We start from the raw sequence: 20,951 nt of genomic DNA, 5'->3' as shown, positions 1-20,951 counted from the left end.
ATCTGGAGGAATGTTTTTCCTTCAAGGCAGGCATCCATATAGATAAGGTTGCTCGAGTAATGTGATGTGACAGTTGCTATGTCAACTAGTGTTCCCTTCCACACATTTAAATTATTGAATAGCACAGTAAATGTTCTATAAAAGTAGCTCCTTACAGCATGGTTATGCATCTTTCTATTTTCCTCAAAGCTTTTAAAAACTTTTTTGACCTTTACTGTGTGTCTTGTATGTGTCTGAAGTGTGTGCCAAACCTCTGTGCAGCGCCCATGGAAGTCACCATTTGGCCCATTCTGTCCCCATTGTCTGACTCAGCTCCCTCTGCACTGCATGTTTCATAGATGTGTAATGGAGCAGTGACTGCTCACATTTGAAAGCAGAGTGAAGGGATTGAGGGAACAGATTGAATCCATCACAGAAAGACTATGAGACTCCCATGCAAGTAAGTGCATAATATTTAATGAATTGAGGCTGGTGCTATAAACAGGCATCTGCCCTTGCGTGCAGTACTTTCTTCATTGTTAACCCAGTACACAAAGTGTAACACTTTTTGGCACATGCTTTAATAATTTATTTGAAATATAAGCTAGCTAAGTGGCATCTCCAGCCTTAAAGCCAGCAGGAGTTGGTGGAGGCTGAAGCAAAACCAGCAACTAACCTGTGAGCATCAGCAACATTTGTATAACCTGAGGCTAAACCAGGCAAATGATGGATCCTGTTAAAGCCATTTCACTTCCTTGTGTGTGAATTTGTCTGTAACTCCCAGGTGTTTTTTAACTTTCTTACATTTGTCCCTAGTTGGGTAGCTTGGACAACCAATAGACAGTGCACTCCCTTTGGACTCAAGAGGTGTCAATTCCATGCTATTCTTTCCAACATACTCCCTATATTATGGTTTTTTGTCTAAAAATGGGAATGCTAGCTGCCATATTTGAAGATAGTAAAGATGATGTTCTCTTGAGCAGTCCTGAAATTGTGGCTGTATTATTTATTTATGTGGATGTTACCACTGTACAGATAATGACATTTATTTTTGCTGAAATGTTTGCTGCTTGATGTGTTGGTGGTCATAAATGATCAAATTTCTGTCTTTATTCAAAAACCTAATCTAAACCCTTAAAATCTATTCTGTATCCTTTGAAATGACCCTGTGTTTAAACTTTTCTTTCTGAATTCTTGGGAGCAATTTCTGTGTCACCTTTGCTGCTTCAGTCTTTCTCTTGTAAATCTAATGGCAGACAATGAATTCTGTGGATGAACATGTAGGAGTTGGTATTAAATACTTGTTTCTGCATACATTAAAAATTCAGGAAGGATGGGAAGAAGTGGAGTGCAAGTTCTGTATGGTACATACACAAGGACCTGACTTAAATGTAGGTTGGTCATACACTTCTGCTTCAGGGCAAAGTGTATTTTTACTCATGTGTGCATTTGTCTTTCCTTTGTGGATAAAAATCTTTCTGTATGCATTTGAACTTCAGTGAATATCTGTCCATTTAGGAATCTGTACTCTAAAGGTACAGATCATTCACATTCAATCACATAGGCAGCTGAAAACCCATTTGATAAAGCAGATAGGAGAACTTTTGTGTTTGGCTTGCAGGGGTGCCAATACGGACAGGTATATGTGGGCAGGAGAAAGTCTGAAGGAAACATCACAAATGTAACCTTTGGCTAGTTAGCTCTCTTTGTTCCAAATGCCACTCAAGCTTACTGTGCTACCAAACAGATATTATGCAGGAAATGCTTTATTCGTATGGCACACAGGTTGTCACACCAAAGTCACATCAATTCCTGAGAAAAATTACCTTTGCTTGATGCACTGAAAATTGGATATCAAGGGACATGGAGGTGAAATTGAAATGCAATTGTTGTTCTGCTGTCTCACAGCAGATCAAACTAGAGTCAGCTGGAGGGACAAGTAGATCTGAGGCTCCTTTTGAAAGGTTCAGAACCAACTTTGTATTTATTTGCGGGTAACGTGTTCCACTCTCTTTTCCTCTTGTAGTTTTGGCAGTTTATTTGAACCAGTGTTGGTGGCCTCTTGAAGATGTAGTGAGGACAGCTGATCCTTCTAGAGATGGGCTAATTTTGGTAAGTATGCTATTTTAAACAGTTGCCTTTACCCTGGAATTTCCCAACTAGAACAATCGTATGTAATTGTCTCTGGTCTCCTATAGCTCATGCTTTATAACCTGTGGGATCTGAGCTATGTGGCTCACCAAGTACTTCCCACGTCTCCCATTGCACAGTGACATGCACATTAACCCTCTCTAAATAATTTTCTGCATGCACTTTATGATCAGTCTGTGGGGTTTATTAGGTTTTGGTTTTAGTTTACCCTTACTACTTACTAAAGGAATAATCAGATAAACCACATTACTACATTAGCAAAAAATATTAGTGTTGCTCGACTGTCTGATGGGCGGTACCCTTTGGAACAATGTTTTGTCTAGCCAGTTATGATTTTCTTTGCCTTTGATAATGTTTATATTGTGTTCATGTTATGAAATGGTTGATACCCAACCCTCTGTGTCCAGCTTTGGTCTGTAATGATTCTTTTCCTTTATCACCTTTCCCTAATATGTGCTGTACATAGAGTATAATTATTGACTCAATTAAGTTGGCTTTTTGTGGGTAACTGAACTGGAGGGATTTTCATATACAAATCCTTGCAAGATAGAATTTGGGGCAGAAACAGAGGCTTTCAGGCTTTCAAGCACCTGATGTATCAACAGAGAATGAAAAAAAATCTGAACATAGAAAACATGGTCTTTCTAGCTGATTGCTAAGAGGTAAGCTGTCATTATTTGTGGAAACTCTTTCTTTTTCAGCTTGCATATAAAGCTTGATGGCACCGCTTTTTGCCTTGGTGACCAGTATGATCTTGTTCCTTCATATGCCTCCATCTCCCTGTGCTGTTGGTTGTCCAGTAAGAAGCATGGCATAAAAACTAGTTGCTCTTGTAACACTTAGCTTGTAAGTTGTTTGGGATAGACTATTTGTTCTCTGTTTTGTTTAGTGTCTACCTAAGCAAGGTCATGGCCCACTGAAGTTCTGTGATGCTGGAGCAAGGCAGGTAATAGGGGAGAAGTGACTAGGATAATACAGTGAATCCTGTCTTTATTTCACTTTTGAGTAGAATTAGATTGCTTCAACACAGTTTCCAAATCTGTGACTAGTTTGCTGTGACTACAATCAAGATACTTCTTTTCCTGCTGCTTTCGAATTCTTCTCTGTGACAACAGGAGTTATATCAAGCTTTATAAATTGTTACTAAATTATTCTATGCTCTCTATGGATAGAGGGTGGAACAGTGTGAAAAACTGTTTTTGTTTTTCTGTCTGAACCAATTCGTGAGGTATTTTCCCCAAATGAAGTGTACATGTTCTCTGACCTCCTTCCCAGCCCCATTCAATATTGAAGCCTTTTATCAAACACAAAATACTATTCTCTACTTCATTTTTCTTCAGTCTGTTTTTCTTTGTTCTCTAAGGTCCAGACACTGGGAGAAAGGATTGTCCTCTTTGTTCTGAACTACATTATTTTTGGAATGCTGGAAGGGAGTTCAGCTAATGATGCATTCTTTCTACCTCATTCTGCCACCGAGTGTGCCAAGATACTCTGGAGCAACGGCGAGGCTGTTGCCTTTTACTCGGTCAAGATGAAAGGTAAGGTCATTCTAAAGACACGTTTCCATTAGTTCCTAATAGCTAGAAATGTAATCCTTCTGTTTATCTTTCAATATAAATAATCCTGGCTCTCATTTACATTTTTATATCAAATCTCTCTCAGAATGAATCTGGGGAACAAACCTTCCCAGAATTTGGAAGCCATCCATGTTACTTTCATTTAAACATGATGGCTCCAAACTCTATTCTCAGTTACACAGCCTGATCTGAGGTACTGGCTTATTTCAATAAAATATGCTTTAATACAGCCAAGTAGAAGGTCGAACATCTAGGAATAAAGGATGCAGGGCCTACCCACAGAATGGAGGGCTGCATCCTGGAAAGAATGTCTAAAAAAAGGAGTACAGTTCACACTGGAAAACCAGTGTATCAAGAGTGGCTGGTGGCCAGAAGTGGCAGTATCCTTGGATGCATAAGGAATAGTGGCTGGATTGTGTAGAGGAAAGTATATGTGCTAGATAAGTCCTGGAATGCTTTGTCTAGTTGTGGTACTCTCAGTTTAAAGGATGATGGTTATCTGATTTCATCATTAATTGATTAATTAGCATAGAAAATAAACAATGTATGTGATTCTTTAGGGATACTTCACAGAATCACAGAACAGTATGGTTTGGAAGGGACCGCTGGAGATCTAAAGCAGGATCACCTCAAGCAGGTTGCACAGAATCGTGTCCAGGTGGGTTTTGAGTGTCTCTAGAGTAGGAGAATAGGACCTCTCTGGACAGCCTGTTCCAGTGCTCTATCACCCTCACCATAAAATACTCATATGGAACTTCCTGTGTTACAGTCTGTGCATATTGCCCCTTGTCCTGCCACAAGGGTCCAGCCCCATCCAGACTCCCGCCTTTTAGATATTTATAAGTGTTAGTGAGATCCCCTCTTAGTCTTCTCTGCTCCAGGCTAAACATACCCAGGTGTCTCAGCCTTTCCTCATGTGAGAGATGCTGCAGTCCCCTAATATCTTCATAGACCTCCACTGGACTCACTGCAATAGTCTTTGTCTTGAACTTGGGGGCCCAGAACTGGAAACAGTGTTTTAGATGTGGTTTCAGTAGAGCAGAGTACTTGCATCAGGATAAGCTTTAGTGAAGGTCTTTTATTAAATAGTTTGTATTAATGCAGGTGCACTGCTGTTAACCAGCCTAGAGTGGTGAAGGCTTGATTCATGGGTGTCATCTTGATACCAGCAACTTAAACACAGAGAGGTCACTATCTTTGGAGGTAAATGTATTGCTCAAGTCAGCAATCAGTAGCCATCTGAAAGGGGAGAATAAGAAACAGCTCTACAGTCATGGATTGCTTTGAATTTCAGATGACTCTGATAGACTCTCAAAGCCCAGCAGCAATAAGAAATGTTTTGCCCTTCTGCTGCCTTGGGATGTGCAAAATCCTTATTCACACTGAGGTGTAACTTGTACACCACAGTGCTGGCACGGTGCTGCTCTACTGTTAATGATAAATCAAGTCTCAGCCTTTGATAAAGGGATACATACCTGTGAATGTGCTGATGAACTGGCTTGAAGTTGGCAAACACTTCAATTGCCATAGTACATTCTCCTTTAAGTCCATAAATATTTCTGAGCAAAACTTTTGGAAAGGAACACTTGTATGGGCTGTAATGATTCATGCTACAGTAAAATAAATTTGCACAGTAGTCTGTTATGGGTGGAGCATTAGCCAAGTTGAAACTGTTTCTGAGTAAGTCAAGAGTCACAGTTTGGTTTTAAACCAGGTCCACATAAAATACAAATTCTTCAAGTCCAGCTTTGTCAGCATCTGTCTTTCGTTGCCAGTGGTTTTGTGTTTTTTTTCCTCTGGGCAGCTATATTTGTTAGTTTTTGGCCTGTCTCACAAATTACTGCAGTCTGTTGCCAAAACCTCTTTGGGAAGCTTGAAACTGATTGTTTTTGCCCCTTTTTGCTATTTGCTGTATGCATTTAGAAAATAATTCCTCTTTCTGAAGTTCTGTGATTTCAGATTCATACCAGCCATGTTCTGGCTGATCTTATTCTCTCTACTCTTTAGAAGAGCCGTGGATATATTAGGCCCAAACGGGCTGAGATAAGTATCTTCTCTTAGAAGTTGTATTTCACATAGTTGGTTTAGGGTTTTTTTTTAACTTATATTTTTTTTAAAACATAATGTGAGTTCTTTTTCCTTGTAATGTTTTGGTCAGAACATTTAGTAAGGGCAGCTTTAAGCGCAGGACTTCATATTGCTCTGTTACAGTGTCTGCTCCTAGGAAGAAGATATTTTCCTCTGTGCCCACCACGTGATTCTGATTCCCTTTATTTCCATCCTTGGCAATGGTTTTATTTTCTTCACTAGGTAATTGAGACTCATGCTGATGCTGTATTCAACTGTATTTCTCATCTGTGAATTTCCCATTATCGACAAAAAACCTACTTTGGTGGAGCCAAATAAGCCAGAACAGATCTGTGGAGCATGGCAATTTCAAACAGAAGTTATCTGGGTGAATCATAGAAACTGTGACCAAGGAGGAAAGAGTCTGTTCTGTTTCTGCTACAGATTTAGTGTGTTGCTTTGCAAACTAAATATTCAATGGACTACAGTGATTCCAATTAACTATCCTGGCAATGTTGTAAAGTCATTTCCATTTGCCAGTTCCTAGGTGGCCTGTACAAAGTGAACTTGGGCATTTTGGTCCAGTTCCACACATCCATTCATCTTCTGAACATCCTTAACTGGATCTCTTTTGATAGTCTAGCTAAAGAGGGACAGATGGTCTTGAGCACCCGCCTCACTCAGAGGCACAGTAACTGCGGGTCAAGGTTTTGAGGCAATTTGGCAACTACTGACACTGACCATCCTGCACCTGTTGTGTGGATAAACTGAAGACTCATTCTTCAAGGCTATCACTTTTCATGAGCATTAGACACCTTTATTAAAACAAAATTTATTCATGACTACACAGATCATCACCCTAGCCTCTCTGGTATGTGCCTATTCCTTTCCAATGACAGGCATGCAGCATTTACCACTGGGTATACTAAAGATTGATGAGACGTACTAAGCCACTAATGAGGCTGATAAGACACTTTGTCACGTGCCAAGATAAATGTCTCCAATTTTATCTATGTCAGTGGCTTCCATATTAGACAGCTGAGGAGTTAGACCTCACGGCATGTAGCTACTTAAAGGTACAACAGAAAATGACACTTTCCTGTCCTTGTCCCTTTCTTTGCAGAAATCAGGTTGAAAATGAAATAATTAGCAGAAAACATTCATATAGATACTTTGGTTTTGAGATCTGTTTTATATTCTTCTAAGTATTTATCTCAAATTTTTTTCTCAGTATGCTCTAAATCTGTATGAAAGCCTCAGAAAGAATGTGTTTTGTATAGCAGTGTAGGATTAATGACTGGAGTTACTGACACTATTTTTTGTGCAACGAGACCATGTAATTCCCTGCAAGTTTGTCTTCTTTATTTACTGAGGATTAGTAATTACTGAAAGCAGACTTTTACCACATTCACATAAATGTCAGAGAATGTAGAAGATTCATCATGCAGATAAATCAGTAAGGAAATTGGAGGATGCTATCAGCCAAGAGTGGCTGAGTTCCTTTAGGAATAAACCAGAACAACTCCCCTTTTTTATATACAGAAAAAAAGACCTCAGCTTTTTTTGCCCCCTATTGTTATGTCTTAGTGTTTCTGTAACATGTAGGAGCTGCCCAGTTGTGGACTAACCTGTCTGCAGTACAGAATGGAAGGAAATGAGGTTGCTAAAGCTTGCGCCTTCCCAAGCTTGCCATGTTCTTTTTGTCAAGCCTTACTAGTAAAACTGCGGAGAAAGATAATATTCTCTGTGCAGTCAAACCACAGACCAGCCTTAAACTAAATTGGGTCCTCTGAGAAGGCTTTAAGGCAGCAGTTGAACTAGGAGTAAATGCATTGTAAGGTTCTCATTCATCCTTTTGGGATGCTCCACATATCACAGTTTAGGAACACCAGACTGCAAAAACTCTTGCTGATAAAAAGTAGGCAGCAAAGCAACCTGGGGCCAGTCTCTGCTTTTTCTACCTGTCAGGGACCTACGGGAAGAACAAGTTGATGATGAACAAGCTTTAGAGATGGTCTCTGGAAGTGGCTACCCTAGCTAAAATCCATGTCACACCTTTTTTCATACAAGCCTTTGCAAATTTCTCTTAATACTTTGCAAATTTCTCTTAATACTTTGATGGCCCAGGTGGTATTCTCTAGAAATAGACCCCTTAAAGAGATAATAGGATTTTATTTTCCACTGATTATATATGTTTCTTTATGAAAAAAAATAATAATCAGAATGAAGTTAACGTGACACAAAATTAGCTGAAGTCTTGTTGGATGGCTGCTTTTATCTCCCTGTGTTTTCTAGCAATAATACTTTTAATGTGCATTTCTGGGGCAGACTGAAGGCTCTGGCTGTAATAAAAATTAAATGACTACATACCAGTCAAGACATGAAGTAATTTAATTTTATTGAAGCCAGAACCTTTGTTCCCCTTCTTACATACACACTCACACAATGGGTTTGACCCTGGGTTCTATTCAGCAGAAATATTCCCCACCCTTTACACAAGCACTCAGCCTGCAGAAGGCCTGTCCAAACATGTGTGGGCCAAGCCAACTTGTTCAGCAGGGAAACAGTCAGTATGCACAACCTTGTTTTGTTTGGGTCTGTTGGATGTGGGGACTGGCTTGTTTTGTTTTGTTTTGTTTTTCTGGTTTGTGGCTCTTAGGGAATGCTAATGGCTGTCTGCTTTCCTGCCCTTGTAATATCTGTTTACCATTTTGCTGGCTCCTAAGTTGGTCATTTGGCACTCATGACCTAACCAAACAGATCAAAGGCTTTCAAAGGGAAGACTGTATGAATACTTCCATCTCTATCGCCAATACCCTTATTTTCTCTGTCTCCTCCCTCACCTCAAAAGCTTATTCTGTTTGTGTGTTTCAATAATGAAACCAACCTCTGAGCCAAATGGGTGAGAGCCTAGTGGTCACCTCTGGGCCACCACGAGCTTACGGTAACCTCTTTGCTGTTGGATGGGAACTAGAGACAAAGTGGCCTTTGTTCCTAAGGTTGGTTTGTTTGTTTATTTTATTTCGAGTGGCTATGGGTTATGACTCTTCTAATATGTTTCCCAGGGATAAGGTGAAGAATGGCTTCATGGTTTCTTTATTTACAGTGCCTTTAGACATTACAAGGTTTTGTCTTCTCAACACAAAATTAGGAGCACAGACATAAATCAATCACTCAGCTCCTGGGATTGCTGCACAACAGTCTCATCAGGATTTATAAGAGACAGACTGTGTGAGGTAATAATAAGCTTATAATGACACTTGAAACCTGCAGGAATTCTTAAAGCTGCTGACTTCATGTGGAAATGTTTGTCCCTTTCTTAGAATGTGGAATCCAGCATCTCTGTTGGGCTGGCAGCTAACAATAGCATTGGGGATATACTCAATTTTTTGGCTCATGAAAAAAGAGGAACTACATATCATATATTAAAAATATTGAAAGGTTATAAGCACCACCACAACCCATCCTTTCCCAACAATGTGCTTTGATATGTGCTTGAAGTTAAGCATGCACTTTGATTAAGTTAAGGGTGGACCAAGCCTGGATGTGAATGGATTGGTTATGTAGATACATACTATTGTTATATGGCCGAGTAAGTGTGATGTGGTTTCTTGCTAACTGGAGAGCTACAGCCTTGACAAATCAAGGTTTAGACTTGAATATAGTCATGTATGCTTTGCTGAATTGGCATCTTGGAAAAGAGTTATAAAAGTCAGGGCTAGCAACTATAAGCAAAAAGTAGTACTAGACACTGACTTCAGATACAGAAGCAGGCTTCAGTTTCAGAGAGGTACTGATGATGTGATAAAGAAGAAAATGGCTCTCAAGTAAAAGCCTTAGACTGAAATTCAGGAGCAGCCATTCAACAGCACATCTGTGAAACTATGAAATAGGTCTTTTCCTAGGGAACCGGCTTTGGCAGAAGGGTTGGACTCAATAAACTCTGGAGGATCCTTCCAACCCCTAAAATTCTGCGAATCTGTTAGCAGAGTGCTGAGTTTCCTATCTCAAGACACTGAAAACTAGACTCAGTGGTACACTAGTAAGTGGTAAGAAAGAAAACCAAGAAGGACTTGATGAGATTTAAGCAACACTGTAATCCTCTCTTATAAAGACCTGGATATCCATTTCTATTTAACCTGCCATGTGCCCAAATAGAAGCAGCAAGAAAATTTTGTAAATATTTTCTAAAAATCAAGATAAATCAGTGAGATGTTTCTATGGTTACCTTATCCTGTAAGTAGGTAGTTGTTGGACTAGTGTTGGTCATTTCAGTGCTGAATGCTTATGCTGTCAAGTAGTTCAAGGTTTTGTTTTTATGTTATTTTGCACTGGATGCTGGTTGTGCAGTGAATTGCTAGCGTAGCTCCTGAATTGTTCAGGGTGATCATGAAAATTTTGGACCCTGAATGTCTGTTCTTAATCAACTTGCTCTTTACTCCAGTTTGAGTTTTTCATAATTGGAAAATAAATCCCTTGGTTCTGATTTTTTTGACATTTCACTGAGTTTTAAAGGTCTAGAGGTTTATAAATGAGTCTGGTTTTTGTCCTTATGTAGAGCACTATGTTATGTTCCTGTGATTTCAAGTGACTGACTTAATATTTATATAAGTAAGGACCATCCTTGAGTGAAAAACCTTTTTTTAACACAGACAGTAGTAGTTCAAGTGATGGACTAGAAACACATGTGCATGAGGCCTCCTTGCAATCATGATGAAATTGTTAGTTTAAACAGTATTGCAAGTTTTATCTGGAAGCCTTCCCCACTGTCCAGCTGCATCTGGCAGTATAGACCTTCTGAGCATTTAAATCATACTGTGTTGTGTGGTTCACTGTATTTCATAAAAAGAATTTGGGAGGTGATTTACCAGAATAGCCAAAGGCTAAAGGAATATACTGGGATTACATTCAGAATATCTATGCCTCTTTGGCTACTACAGCCCAGTTCTATCTTATCAGTGAACTTTCCTGTGTACCTGATGGTCTGATTATAAAAAATGGTCTTTTCCACTGCAAAACTACGGTGAGACCTGTCAGCCACATGTTAAGCAGATCCTTTCAGCTTGATGGCACAAATCTTCCTCCTGGAAAGTGTAGGCAAATGCACTTCAGCTGGCTTCATCATCATAGCTTGTGGAAAGCTATTAGGGCAGTATTTACAGTTGGAATCACACAGCGGTTAGTCAGTGCTGCAACACTGATTTTGTTTTCAAACTGTCTGCTTTCAGGGAGCCTGTGTGATGGTATGACCAGTCAATGTTACTTGCTGCCAGTTTTGGATACTGTATTTGTCCGGAGAAAGTACCGAAGAGGTGGCCTAGGGATGAAAATGCTGCATGATTTCTGTCAGTCTCTCATGGCTGAGGATGCCTTGGGGATCAGCTGCCCTATTTCTGCTGCCATGTATCAAGGTAAATTGTTTGATGTGGAAGCATTAGGTAAGGGTCATATATAATGTATGAATTTCAATATGGTCTTGGTAGGATTTTCCTAATTGTATGAGTTCAGTGCACTTGTCTGAACTGAACTGTTGTGTGGCTGGTTACATGTCTTGAAACATCTAGAATTTCCTCTAGAAAGGTAAGCCAATATTTGTGTAAGACAATGAGAAGCATAAGACTCTTACTGCATGTTTGTCATTCTGCCTTCTGATCTTGCTCTCTCTTAGAAATAGACATTTCCGTGTCATTGCCCTAGACAGTGTCCTACCCATTTCATTTAACACCAGAGGGAAAAGAATCCGAAGGTGTTGTCAAGCCTACACTATGCACATAATGCTCTTGTAGGTACTGCATTTGTAAGAGATTAGATTTAATAAGCCATACACCTGGTCTGAGTTCATTCATCCAGCCACATCAGTACTTGTTTCATATTGATTGTCTTTGAATATTTGGCATTTACAAAAGTATCATTATCATTGTATATCTTCTTTGTCTTTAGGTTGAAGTTCTAGTTTTGCTAGGAGAATTTACAGAAAACATCTGGTCTCACATTATTATATCTGTTTTCTTTAGAAAAGCATTTTTTCCTAAAGTTGCTCTCTGTGTGGTATACAGTCTTTACTGTAAATTTCTGAGAGATGTTTCTATCAACTTACATCTTTCCAGCCATTTCCTATTAAGTGTGAACAAAATGTTGACTGTATCTGTTCTTTTTCTTGGACAGTGTGTGCCATTGGATGTACACAGATCTACTCCGATATATACAAATGTACCCCAGAAATTTATAAGATACTACTACTTCTAAATTCAGTAAGGAGCAGTATTGACAGCATTCCTTCTCTTAGACACTGTGAATCAGAAAGCTGGTGCTGTATTGCAAGAATATGCTTTCGTCACAATCAAGTTTAGAGCTAATAGTGAATGAATTGGATTTGTATCATGTTCTAATTGGGTTTTCTAGTTCCTACTTTTATAAAAATCACTAGTACTGTAAGTTAAATGTTGAGTATATTGAAGTCACTGCCTGTTCATAATTTCATTGGAACCACAATCTCATACTTTGACAGAGGAATGCAACCTTTTACTCTAAATATCTTTACTAAATATGCACAGTTTTCACTAGCATGTTATTTAATGTGCTAGAGAGGCCTAGAAGGAAGTAAAAGCCTTTTAGGAGACATCTCTATTTTGATATATACATAACTTTCAGTAGATTTTATTAAAATGATTATTTTATTTTTGATATCTTTGGATAAAATTCATGGCAGTGATCTGGTCATAACTGTAAAGCAAATGTTTACATACCAGAATTAGGGTTTTTGTTTCAACGTCCCATTGTTAAACTCCACTCAATGTTGAAGATAAAATTGACCCATTCTGTCCTATGATGAACTACAATGGACAGAAAAGAGTGTGAAAATGATTTTGTTGTTTACAGATTGCTGTCTTAGTATAGTTGATGGAACTGATAGAATGGTAGTTAAGGAAAGTCCCCTTTAAATTTTTGGAACTGTTTGCCCTATAGCCTGTCTCCTCTTGGCTCTGCCTACATCCTGAGGAAACCTCTCAATAAGACAGATTTCAGTTTAATAACATAAGCAAACCTAAATTTGGCTGTTTATCCAAATTATATTAATGTTCAGTGTGTTCTGACAGTGACAGGAATCTGTGGAAATATGATTTCTAGAGGGGATCATACATCTGACACAGGTACTCCTGTTATTCTTCTAATAGTTCTTCCAATTTCTTGTTTTCCACACCCAAAGAAGCAAATGAACCCCAGCAACAGAGTAGGGGGGTGGCAGTAGTAAAATGGAGGGTGATATTGGCCCAAACTGATACAAAGCTTTGGTTTAGAAAGGGAGAAGAAAAGATTTCCGAAGGAACTAATGAAATTAGGTCCGAAAGAATTCCTGGGATAGAATACATTCCTCTTTCCACTGTACTTTTCACTCATTCATGCTTTTACCCCTTGGTTTCTCCTATTCAGTTTGCCAGAAATTCTTGCAGACTTATCCTGAGGAGCAGAAGCGACTGTGGGAGGTGGAAGCACCAGGAGACTGGGGCCAGCGAGTGAATATGTGGTTAAAAATTCAGATGGAGTCATCTCCTTCAGGAAGTGAGTTAAAGTAAACAGTGTGAACTTGGCCATGTTAGTTATATAGATAGGAAATAAAATCAAGGGTTAGGTAGTGATAACCCCTTGGTTTCTCTTTTTCCATATGGAGAAACTAATGAGTGTGCAGTCCAGTTCACTGGTCTTTTCCCAGTAAACAGAGCAATTCTTCAGAAATTATGAGGTAATGAAATTGAACTGCAGAGCATCTGAGAGATACTGAACAAAGCACAGTCTTGGCATAAAGTGGCTGCAACTCCCATTGCAGTGCAATTACAGCAGGGTAGAAGTTAGCCCAAAAAATTCCTGTTGCACAACACAATGTCTGGGTTATAGAGAGGGGTTTGTTTCTCTTAAATAATTACAAAGAAGAAATTTGTATGGCCAGTGGGCAATGTGTTTAATTACCTTCAATTTGCTGCCAATACCATTCTTGGATGGCAACGCAAACATTTTCATTATGGCTTTTGGAAGACTCAGAATACTCTCCTACAGGGTAAATCCTTCTTGCTGGGAGCATTTTCTGCCTACTTCACAAAAGATAGTGACAGAGTAGGAAAACCTTTTGACAGTTCATATGGGGATCTTGTAGATGTAATCTGTTCAGCTGGCTTGGCGATCCAGACAGGCCCCTCTGTTGCATGCACACAAGCTGTGATAAGCATTAGGTTCCAAAAGAAGGGCACACGTTGTCCCTCTCTGGAAGTGCAGCAAGGAGTGCTGCAGAGCAAATTGCTCCCATGCCTTGCCACATTTACTCTGCTTTGTACTAGCTTGGGACCTTCAGTTGAGACATTGCATTTTATCTTGTCTGCAGCACCCCACAGGAGGGTCAAGTCAGAATTTAGCCCCAAGCTGGGCTCCTCTGAAGCCATTACATTTATGTTCCTCAAGCTTTAAACCAACAAAAACTGGTGTTGGACTTTCCTTTAATCCATCTTGGTCAGTTCAGTTTATTAATGACAATTAAAGAGAATTATGATTAGATCAGCAAACAGAGACCGGGGCCCAGAGGACAGTATACTTTCTTTTGTATTTCTTCTTTTTGCCTTCTTCTACAAAAACGAAGAGAAGCAACCCAAAATATGGGTAATATAATTCCACCAGAGTGGCTGTCAGTTAAAAAAACCCCACGTGAGGCCTGAGAACTGCCTTGGCCAATTTTACACATAAATGAGATCTCTCATAGCTGCAAAAAGAGGAAGGAGGGCAAGTATAAATCAGAAATGGAGGGAGGGTTTATACATATTTATATGGATTGTGAATTGCAATGTGATTTTAATAGAGGAAGGGAGCAGAAGCAAGTGAATTTGGCACTAAAATATATAATAAAAATCTGCTTTTAAAATTGTATTCTCCACTCTGGTGCACAGCTCATTGGGCATCGCTTTCCTTTACAGTAAATGTGGTAACAGGCTTTATTTAATCTATCTTCAGTGGAAAATCAACCCACTGTAAAACCAGTATTTAAACCAGCATGTAATACATTTATTATATCTGTTTTACATATGGAATCTACTTCCCTGCTTCTTGTGCTTGTATTATCCCAGCACTGTGCATATTAGGCACCCAGGGAAATACCAAGGGGGAGATACAGGACAGATACGCCTTCTAAAACTAGGGGAGAGTTTCCCTTTGTCCTAAAGGCAGCGTTATTCCTGTGTAGCTCTGATAGCTGGGGAGGAAATAACCTGAGAATTTCCCAAGACTTCATGCTATCTGTTAGTAGCAGATAAAGCAGAATGTTTTCTGAGTGCAGGAATCCTTTATCATCCGACCTATTGTGCTGCTCACCATGTATGTAAAGAGAAGCTTGTGTTTCCAGAGCTGCGGTACAGGGACACAGAGAGGAAAATGCTGTGGCATAACATGGAAACCACTGGAGGTGTACACTTACCTATTCCATACGTGTACAGTCGTTAGATCTGCAGGGCATCACTTGGGAACATTGAGCTTCATTCCTATTTGCTCTGTTATGTAGAAAGCAAACCACAATGTAACTCAATATTGTCAGCTCCAATCTGGATCTATGGCAACAACCACAGAAATAGACAAATCTTATTCTGCTCAGATTTCTTTGATCCCTGTTGACATTTGCAATGACGTGTCTTGTAAAAAATTATTGAGAAGAAAAATTGAAAATTCTGCTCATATTCCAGCTTTTTCTCCAGCTCTCAGGATTGAATACTATTAGTGTTGTTGTAACAATTTTACAATCATAGATATTCCAGAAAAGATTTCTACAAGCCTGAGGTCAGAATTTTAAATTTTGGAAGGTGATGTGGCTGCATCTAGTGGCAGTACAGTTACACTGCAGCGTTCTGTTTACTGCAACTGGTACTTCAGTTTGGGTGTGCACAGATTCATAGACATACATACACACACATGTATTTCTGTCTGCATGTCTACATAGACCTAGAAATATAAAGCTCCTTAGCATGTTGTCATGCATAGTGGCAATTGTTCAATCTGAATTAATTCTTAATGTTTGAAAAATTGAGAGGTTTTGTTTACAGCAGGTAGTCTCAGTAACAGGAACATAGTGACATTTTTTTTCTGGAGCTGATTGGAGGAATAGAATTCATTTAACATAATTTGCTCCTAGTTGTTAAATTTACCAGGCAGTGAATAGAGCTGTTTTTGAAGTAGTTCAGTATTATATATATAAAACATGTAAATTTAGAGCTAATGCAAAAAATAAGTAGAATGAGACAGAAATGAAATCAGTCTGAAATGATTGCTTAGGATCCTTTGTCTGAATTGATCAAAATATCTGCATTTTCTGAAAGGGAGGAAGGGATATGGGTTTTCTTGGTGGAGGAGGTGAATGGATTGTCTATTTAGCAGAACTTTCAAGCTAAGAAAAGAACCAGAGACATTTTCTTTCTAGTATAGTAATTCACCTTAGTCTTCTGTGGTAGTGTCATCAGTTCCCATGGTTGGTTAATTAACAAAAACAAGGCAAAAGGGCTTGAAGGCATCACTCAGGTGGCTTTTTCTGGTGTGTTTCTTAAATGAAAATTGCCATGGAGGTCTGCTAACAGTTTTCCCTTTTTAATCTCTTTCTGGGACAAAACTATTTGGCCCATTTCTCCAGAGGCTGAAGCGGGCATTCAAACCAGTAAACGTAGAAAATCAGATGTGGACCAGATGAATAAGGTATGGTGACTAATTTGCTCTTTTATGACTAACTTTTTCATTGGTGGCCTTTTCCTCTTTCTAGTGAAGTAGTGAGGTTTAAATATGAGAGACCACCAGACAACTGTTGGTTTTTTTTACCTCTGACCCATACCTTTATTTAGATAATCATAGCTATGTAATATACACACATATAATTGATTCATATAGCTAATTTATATATATATAGAGTAGTTTGAGAGGGTAAAGAGTACAGGATGGTTTTCACTAAATGTTTTAGTTTGATTCTTACTGAGATAAGGGACTGTAACCCAGCTGGCACATGGTGAATTCCAAGGTTTGCATGTGCAGTGGCTTTCTGAACTGAACTGTGATCTTTCCTTGCCTGTACAGGACCTTGAGTGTGACACCTTTACAGTGAGTAAGCCAAGCTTGTTACAGTTCTAATTATTTTATCCCACTACTGAGCTGCAGATCTGATCAAGCTTAGATTTTTACAGGCTGAAGACCTAAAACAGGCTGAGATATTTGAGTGAAGGTTAAACCCAGTTAGGGGTACGTGTACCTGAGAAAACAAATCACAGGAATTAAGCTTTTTCAAGTAATAAAGAAAAAGGAGAGATGAGTGTAAGCAAAACAAAGAGCTGTAGGGTTTGTTTCCCCAGTGCATTTTGGTTGCCAGACAATTAAATCAGTTTGTTTTCTTCAGACATGGGTCTCCTGGGGGAGCTATGACAGCACTGGCCCCTGCAGTGCACACTCTTGCATTATGTCCTGTGGTCGTGGCTTTTGAGCCCACCCATCCAGATCAAGGCTCCATGTGACTCCCAGTTTTCTTTATACTGGTGCTTCTGGGAACTCAGACAGAGCAGTAGGAATGATGCTGTTCTATCAATCAATGCAGTGGAGTTTCTTGCCTTGCTTGTTTATTGTGGCCTTAGTTGATGCCTTGAGGATTTTTATATTAGGATCAAGCCAATGTTTATGTTGTTTGTGTATAATTTGGTGTTCCCTCTGTCTTGGTTCTGATTTCAGGACATTGAATACATTCCTGGTAGTTGGGAAAGCAGCAGGAGATGTCACAGAAGAAAAAGATGATGCAGCAGTGGCAAGGACTCTAAATTCACAGGGTCCTGATCAAGAGGACTTGGAACAAGGTGCAGGCAATACTCAGCAATGCAAAGGATTCAGGAAAAGAGCAGGCCCTGGGGACTTAGTTGGAGACCAGGCCACCAAACAGTTTAGAATTGCACCATAGTTGCACGTTCAAATACCAGCAAAATCTCAGCGTGATTTGAAAAACTGTGATTGTTCATAATTTGTAACAGTAGGGAGATTTCTTCAGGTAAGATCTAATTTTTTTTGCAAGACACATGTTCATCATCTTGTGTTTTGTTCTAAATAAAGCTTTTGTTTGCTAATTGTCCTTTTCTTTTTCTTCTTGCCAAGTAATTGAGTAGTAGTTGAGCGTAGTTATTTCCCTACTCTGAAAAGATTTTATTGGATTGCATGAGATGTCCAAATGGGAATAATTGGAGGGCTTGTAGATACTGATGTAAGAAGATATTTCTATGGAAACCACTTCCTGCATTATGGAAGCGAGATAACGCAACACACGTTGGTATCAGAATGACAGCTGTAACCTTCCTTTCAAAGAGAACAATTGATCTTGAATTGCTTTTATTTGAGGTTTTTTCAGGAGAAAAGTCTGTCTTGAACCCTGTGGTGGACAGGATGGCATACAGACTCCATTAATGAAGAAAACGTTTGGTACAGAGAAGAAGAGTGTGCAATGTACAGGCCTTAGGCTGCTTTTAAATTCAGCTGTGATCACTGTGATCATGTTGTGTCTAAGTTCAGGGTGTAGCACTTTGTGTCGATTATATATCACATGTTTTATTCCCTGTAGGCTCTTTCTAATGTCTTGCATTTAACTAACCTGGAAGTAGAACATATTTAACCAGATTATTCATGTTATGGCTTGGTAAAGAAATTTTGTTCTTTCAACACAAGATGGTTCTGTATTAGAATTTTCTTCATTCACTGAGGAATTTCTAAAGCTTGAATGTTGTATTCATGATTACAGGTGAAACTCTTAAGGATCAGGGCTTTAGTCTGGTGGCAGAGAGGGCTTTGCAAAGAGGTAGTAGCCTCAGTGGTGAACAGCAATAGGGTTTTCATGAGCCTGAATAGTTTCTACAGCCTGTAATTCTTAAGTGGGTGTCTTGGAACAAGGAGAGGTAGCTATTTCTTTCCAGAAACTAATCCACCATTTCCAGGGCGACAGTTCTGTAGGCAGGCATTGTAGGTACACTGTAAGGTTGTATATTTTTCCCCCTGTATGGCATAATTGCTCACACATAGCTCTGTCATCCTGGGTTTTTTTTTTAAGGTCGTGATTTAACATAGCGTTTATTCATGTATCCAAGTAACTCCTCCCCTGTTGAGCTGCTCAGTAAACCATATGCCCAAGAGACACCAAAATCAGACCTTTCTGGGCATCTCTTAGAAATAATAAATTAAAAAATGCTATAATTAGAACTTGGAAGTTTTTGCCAAGAGATTTAAAACACTGAATTGTGTGCCAGCCTTAATCATGTTGCTATGGTTCTCTTGTCTCAAAGAGAATGCATTTAGGACTAACTTTATAATCGGTTAATCTTCAGGTTGTTGATTCGTTAAATCACAAAGGGCATGCTGTAAAGACTGCTGTAAACTGTGTCCTGCTGTGCAGCAGCCTACACTGTTACTTAATGTATGGTTAAATACATTTTTTTTCTTTAAATACAGTATTTGTGAAGAGTTGCAATACCTGTGGATCCTAAGTATGATAGGAAGTGGTTATGTCTGTCCTCGGGAAAGCTGATTCTGGAGTTGCAGTAGCCTAGCAAGCTGGACACGTGTCTAAGAAGGCCCCAAGAAACTTTATATGAATTTGTTTTAGAATAGAGAAGATGGATAAGGTAATGTGTACAGAATGGGTAGACACCTTATTTGATTAAATTCATTCTCTATCTAGAGACACTTTTGAGACAGTGGATAAACCAGCAATGTTGCAATGTTCCCAAACTGAATTTATGTTTCATCTCTCTATTGTGCAGTGATCCACTGGCTGCACTAGCAGCTAACTTTCCTGGCTGGTCTCACAGAAATGTTAACTTCTTTCCTCTGTGTAAGATTTGTCTTCCTTGATTCTGTTTAGCTTTTTGTTTCTAAGTAACACTTTTTCATCAAAAAATGTTCATGCTGACAACTGGGCATGTTCTAGAAGTAAGCAAAGGTGCATTTGATGAGATGGGGTTGGCAGATGGCTTGGTACTTTCTGATCAAAGAAAATGATCACACCATCCTTCTAATCAAAACTTGTGACAATTGTGGATGTTGTACATTCAGTTCAAATGCCCTGCCTGGGAAATGAAACACACGAAGCAGAAACCATAGAGTAAGAGGATACTGACCTTTGCCTATTACCTATATCCAGTGAAGACCCAGAGCCAGGAGGTCTGAGATCCTGTGTCCCAGTACTAAACTTCTGGGCTACAGGAGGATGCAGATTTGCTCCATATTATTTCAGAAATGGTGAGTTACAGATTAATTTAGAAATTTGCATCTGCAACTCATTTTTGGCAGCTTGAAGCACCTTCTTAGGGAGATCACAAGAATTCTAAGAGGGTCTGAAGCAGAAACAGACCCAATATCTCTACTGCCTTAATAGAGCAAAATAGAACACACCCCTCCAACCAACAGCACAAACATCTTTTTCTCGCGGTGGAAGTTCTTTTATTTAAAAGAAATGTGCATTTACTCAAGGGTAGGATCATTTCAGAGTGCTGAAAATGTTGGCAGAGGCTTGAAAAACCATTCCAGTTTTTGGATTTAAGTTTTCAAAACCTTGGATTTAATCTCTGAATTTACACTCTGGTGGTTGTGGCTTGGCACGATGATGTTTCTGCTTAGGAGACAAGGAGGTAAGTGTGTGTGCATGAGAGATGGCAGAATCAACTGAAAGGTAATTCGTACCTATTGTTCTTGTAAGTGTAGACACTTAACTCTGGCACATGTGTAAGATGTTAGACATCAGCCTTAGTGTTAGCAGTGATCTGGGTTGAGTGTGTGCCAACTAAATCAAGTATTTGAATCTCTCTTAAGAAAAGTAAACTTGGATTTTAAGGCTAGAAATTTCCTTATGTTAATCTGTCACGATGTTTCACATAAAGCAAGCCAGACAATTTCATGCATGGTTGCTGTATCAGAAATCATTGGTTTTGGTTGAAGCAACCCGTTTTTTAGAAAGATTGTTTTGATTTGACAGTTTTGATTTTTTCAGATGTTGGACAGTGGGAAATCTGCCACATTCCTTGGCAAGTTGTTCTAAAGTTTTATGTTTACAAGTGCACCCAGTTTTTTTAGTCTGAATTAATTTTGGTTTAGTCTCCTATGATAGATTTTGCTTTTCTGTTTGATGCTGTGCTGTGGCTCTGG

The 20,951-nt window shown here is 39.1% G+C and overlaps 1 protein-coding gene across 1 annotated transcript in view; it reads left to right on the top strand.

Annotated features, from left to right (window-relative positions):
• LOC311194973 (protein FAM169B-like) overlaps nt 1–17,884 on the top strand; it is a gene marked incomplete at its 5' end in the record, with an annotated part of 38,587 nt that extends 20,703 nt beyond the window's left edge. The window contains 7 exon segments of the mRNA XM_084268238.1: nt 2,006–2,091; nt 3,494–3,668; nt 11,003–11,185; nt 13,206–13,334; nt 16,429–16,490; nt 17,505–17,525; nt 17,527–17,884. Of these exon segments, the coding sequence (XP_084124364.1) occupies nt 2,006–2,091; nt 3,494–3,668; nt 11,003–11,185; nt 13,206–13,334; nt 16,429–16,490; nt 17,505–17,525; nt 17,527–17,727 (857 nt within the window). The 3' untranslated portion in view covers nt 17,728–17,884.
• Nucleotides 17,885–20,951: the final 3,067 nt, after the last annotated feature.

This window comes from Gallinula chloropus, assembly GCF_964237585.1.
Source record: "Gallinula chloropus genome assembly, chromosome: 9".
Lineage (NCBI taxonomy): Eukaryota > Metazoa > Chordata > Aves > Gruiformes > Rallidae > Gallinula > Gallinula chloropus.
Note: the sequence above shows the minus strand (reverse complement) of the source record. Positions and strands in the feature narration are given on the sequence as shown.